Below are 3,149 nucleotides of genomic sequence, written 5' to 3'. Positions count from 1 at the left end.
AGATTTAAGTGGTTGTGGCTTACCTTCTAGCCCCTCTGGAACAGCATTTTCTGGCTCATTTTCTGTTTTATCTTCCTCGTTTAGCAGTTTACCTAACCGTTTTAACTCTTCATTGTCAAAATCTAAGCAATCCCGTATTAAAGTCCAAAGGGACAGGGTTTCTATAGGCACTTTATCTGGACCATGCAAAGTATAGTGCGTTTTAATTTGTTCTCCTACCTTTTTCCATGTCTCTGGATTAACGGTCCCTTCCCTAGGAAACCAAGGACAAACCTCTTCAATAAAAGAAAGAAACTTAGTTAATTTTGGTCTAGAAACAGTAATACCTCTATGTTTCAACATAACAAATAGCATATGTACAAACAATTGACGACTGTGCGTCTGCCCCATGATTTATACTCTCAACAATAATCCTTACTACTCCACTTCTTATTTATTAGCACCGACACTGTGCAATTACTCACTCGTTCATATAATGAGTAGTGGCGAAGAGCTGTCGTCCTCGAGCCCCACGTTGGGCGCCACCTGCCGCGGCCAGCACTGCAAGGTTTTTCCCCTACCCGGGAGACACGGGAAACGGAGCTCGATCGCTGAGAAAAGAAAGAGACTGAGACAGAAAGATGGGGTTGAGAGGATCAGACCAAAATGGCCGATAATCTCCTTTATTTCAGTAACTGTATATATAGTGCAGCCTACATGATTTATGACATTTCTCAAACAGTATTTAGAACAATCAACAATCAATCAACAAGATCACCAGACTCCCTTTATTGTATACAGGCAAACAATACTTGTTTCTGAAGAATGGCAGATGTTAGACTCCCTGGAGCTATAAGGTCATGATGACATTCTTAGGAGAGGCGGGTCAGGGCGCTTAAGGAACAGGCCTTAGGGCTCAGCAAACATGCCAAGCAGCTCCCAAGACTTAACCCATTACGGGCAGTCTCCCGCAGCTCCCCCCTCTTTATTTTTTAAAAGCTCCATGAGATGTCTATGATGCAGCATGTTGCGGTGTATCATACTTTTCATATTCAAAACCTCTCTTATTATGCCCTTGATCAAACAAGGGGCCATACACATTAGGACAAGTACAGTGGTTAAAATAACTCCAACCGCGACCATGCTTTGCCACAGAGAATGAAGGCTAGGAAAGTTTGAAAATAAATTACTAAGAAAATCTTTCGTGGTCTTAGCTATGTTCAAAGAGGCTTTGGGTGCATTTTCAATTTCCAAAATCTCATGATGTAATTGTAACAAATCAAGGGAAATATTGGAGTTGAACCAAATACCTTGGAGGTGTTTCTTAATCTTATCCCAAGGAAAGTCAGAGTTGTTATAAAGCTTTTTGGTAACGCAAATCCACTTATAATTATCGTGACATTGAATTTTCATTCTAAAGTTAAGGCTTTGAATTTCTTCTCCCAAAATTTTTACGGTATCATATAAAGCAGTAAGTCTATCTTCTATTTTTTTATCTATATCCTCTTGAGTTCCCATCACCTTGGTAACATTATAAGCTAGAGAATCTACAATAGTAGCGTCCTGTACTGATTGAGCTAATGCAATTGAAGCAGTTACAGCTGTAGCAATAAGGGTAATGAGAGAAATCACCCCAAGGATTATAAGACCGATCTCCCTTTTGGGACGGCTCAGTGCTGAATTAATGCGTTGTAGCAATTCTAAAGCAGATTCCTCATACCAAGTTTCGGTAATTTTTACAGGTGTCATAATAAAGGCAGGTTGTTTTACTACTAAGATCTGTTTTCCCATGGAGACTCCTCTTATACAATTTGTTAACCAGCAATCTGAACAATTTATGTGATAGACATTATGAGTTTGATTAATATATATAGATCCTATTAATAGCATGAAAGGAAAAGGTACACAAGCCTGGGGGTATCGATGCCCAGTGGTACCTATATTCCCATATTTAGACCCGCTAATATTAGGTTGAAGATACAATCCATAACCATAGTCAAAGGCAGCCAGTAATTTCCATAGTTCTGTCTGATAGATCTTATGGGGTCCTATCGTCAGGATGGGAGGATGTTGTCCCCTATATTCTGGGAAATCAGGGGTTCCCCCTGGTGCCCAGTCCCACAAGAACGTTGTGCTATCATTATTAATATCGTAGACAGTTGCGTTTCTTCCTCGGCAGAGTGTCCAAGGAACATCAATGCCTATGCTTATGCGGATGTTACGGTCACAGAATGGGATATGCAAAGGTCCAGTTCCTGCATGCTGTGTCATACGGCCTGCTTCATGTGCGATACCTGGGATCGTCACCTGCGGGTAAGAGGTGAAAGCAGATACAGTTATGCAGAAAGGTTGATTTACCTTGTAGGAAAAACACATGGGATATTGTGCGGTGAGTCCAAAAAAGGAGATGTTAGCTTGTTGGGATTGAATATGAGTGTTGGATGTTCCACCCAGGAGGAACGTATCATTAACATACACAGGAAGCACTTCTTCATTCCATCCCAAAGGTTGAATTAGTGGTGGATCTGGGATATAAGCCCAGTATGTTAAGGCAGTCCCTCTTTGTATTTGTTGTAATATCATGAGCAGCATGATTAACATATTTGTAGGGGTCACCGGCGGCAGGGTATGGGCTTCATTCCAGGCTCGTTGCATCAATGCATGGATCTGCTGTGAAGTAGGCAAATTTTCCACGTCATCATTGAGAGACATCCGTCGCATTTGGTACACAAGGGACCTCCTCCGTCGGGCGTACCAGCCTTTCCGGGATCCAGCGCGGCGCTTTGGCATCCTGTGGGAAAACACAGACATGGCCCCGCCCCCAAATCAGTACCGGATCTGGTCCAGACCATCGTCCAGTGAGGGGATCCTTCCATTTCACAAGGGGTTTCTTCTTCAGGTGATGGTCTCCCCATAGTCGTTGCGGGGCAGAAAGCCCCTGTGAATCTAAAGTTAAAAAATTTAAAACAAATAAAGCATGGTGTAAAGCATTTTGCGGTGAAGGGGCATATAGCTCACTATTCCCCCTTTTTTGTTTTAAAAGTTGATGTTTTAAACGTTGATGGGCTCGCTCCACAATGCCTTGTCCTTGCGGGTTGTAGGGTATTCCAGTTTTATGCTGAATATGAAAAGAAGCACAAAAACGTTGAAATGAACGGCTGACGTAGCCA

General features: G+C 42.2%; 2 protein-coding genes across 2 annotated transcripts in view; both read right to left on the bottom strand.

Annotated features, from left to right (window-relative positions):
- The window catches only part of LOC120859596 (endogenous retrovirus group K member 10 Gag polyprotein-like), a gene marked incomplete at its 3' end in the record, with an annotated part of 1,298 nt that extends 908 nt beyond the window's left edge, over positions 1-390 (bottom strand). Inside the window, 1 exon segment of the mRNA XM_040235643.1 lies at positions 43-390. Coding sequence (XP_040091577.1) covers positions 43-390 — 348 coding nt within the window.
- A 461-nt stretch (positions 391-851) lies between these two features.
- Positions 852-2,769, bottom strand: LOC120859595. The gene has a single exon (XM_040235642.1). The coding sequence runs from the start codon at positions 2,767-2,769 to the stop codon at positions 934-936; it is 1,836 nt and encodes a 611-aa protein (XP_040091576.1). The 3' UTR covers positions 852-933.
- Between the last annotated feature and the right edge of the window lie 380 nt (positions 2,770-3,149).

The sequence above is a fragment of the Oryx dammah genome, unplaced genomic scaffold (genome assembly GCF_014754425.2).
Source record: "Oryx dammah isolate SB20612 unplaced genomic scaffold, SCBI_Odam_1.1 HiC_scaffold_1797, whole genome shotgun sequence".
In the NCBI taxonomy this organism is placed as follows: Eukaryota; Metazoa; Chordata; class Mammalia; order Artiodactyla; family Bovidae; genus Oryx; species Oryx dammah.
Note: the sequence above shows the minus strand (reverse complement) of the source record. Positions and strands in the feature narration are given on the sequence as shown.

Coding starts and splice junctions, on each gene's coding strand:
- LOC120859595 (XM_040235642.1), bottom strand. CDS start 2,769: ATGCCAAAGCGCCGCGCTGGATCCCGGAAAGGCTGGTACGCCCGACGG.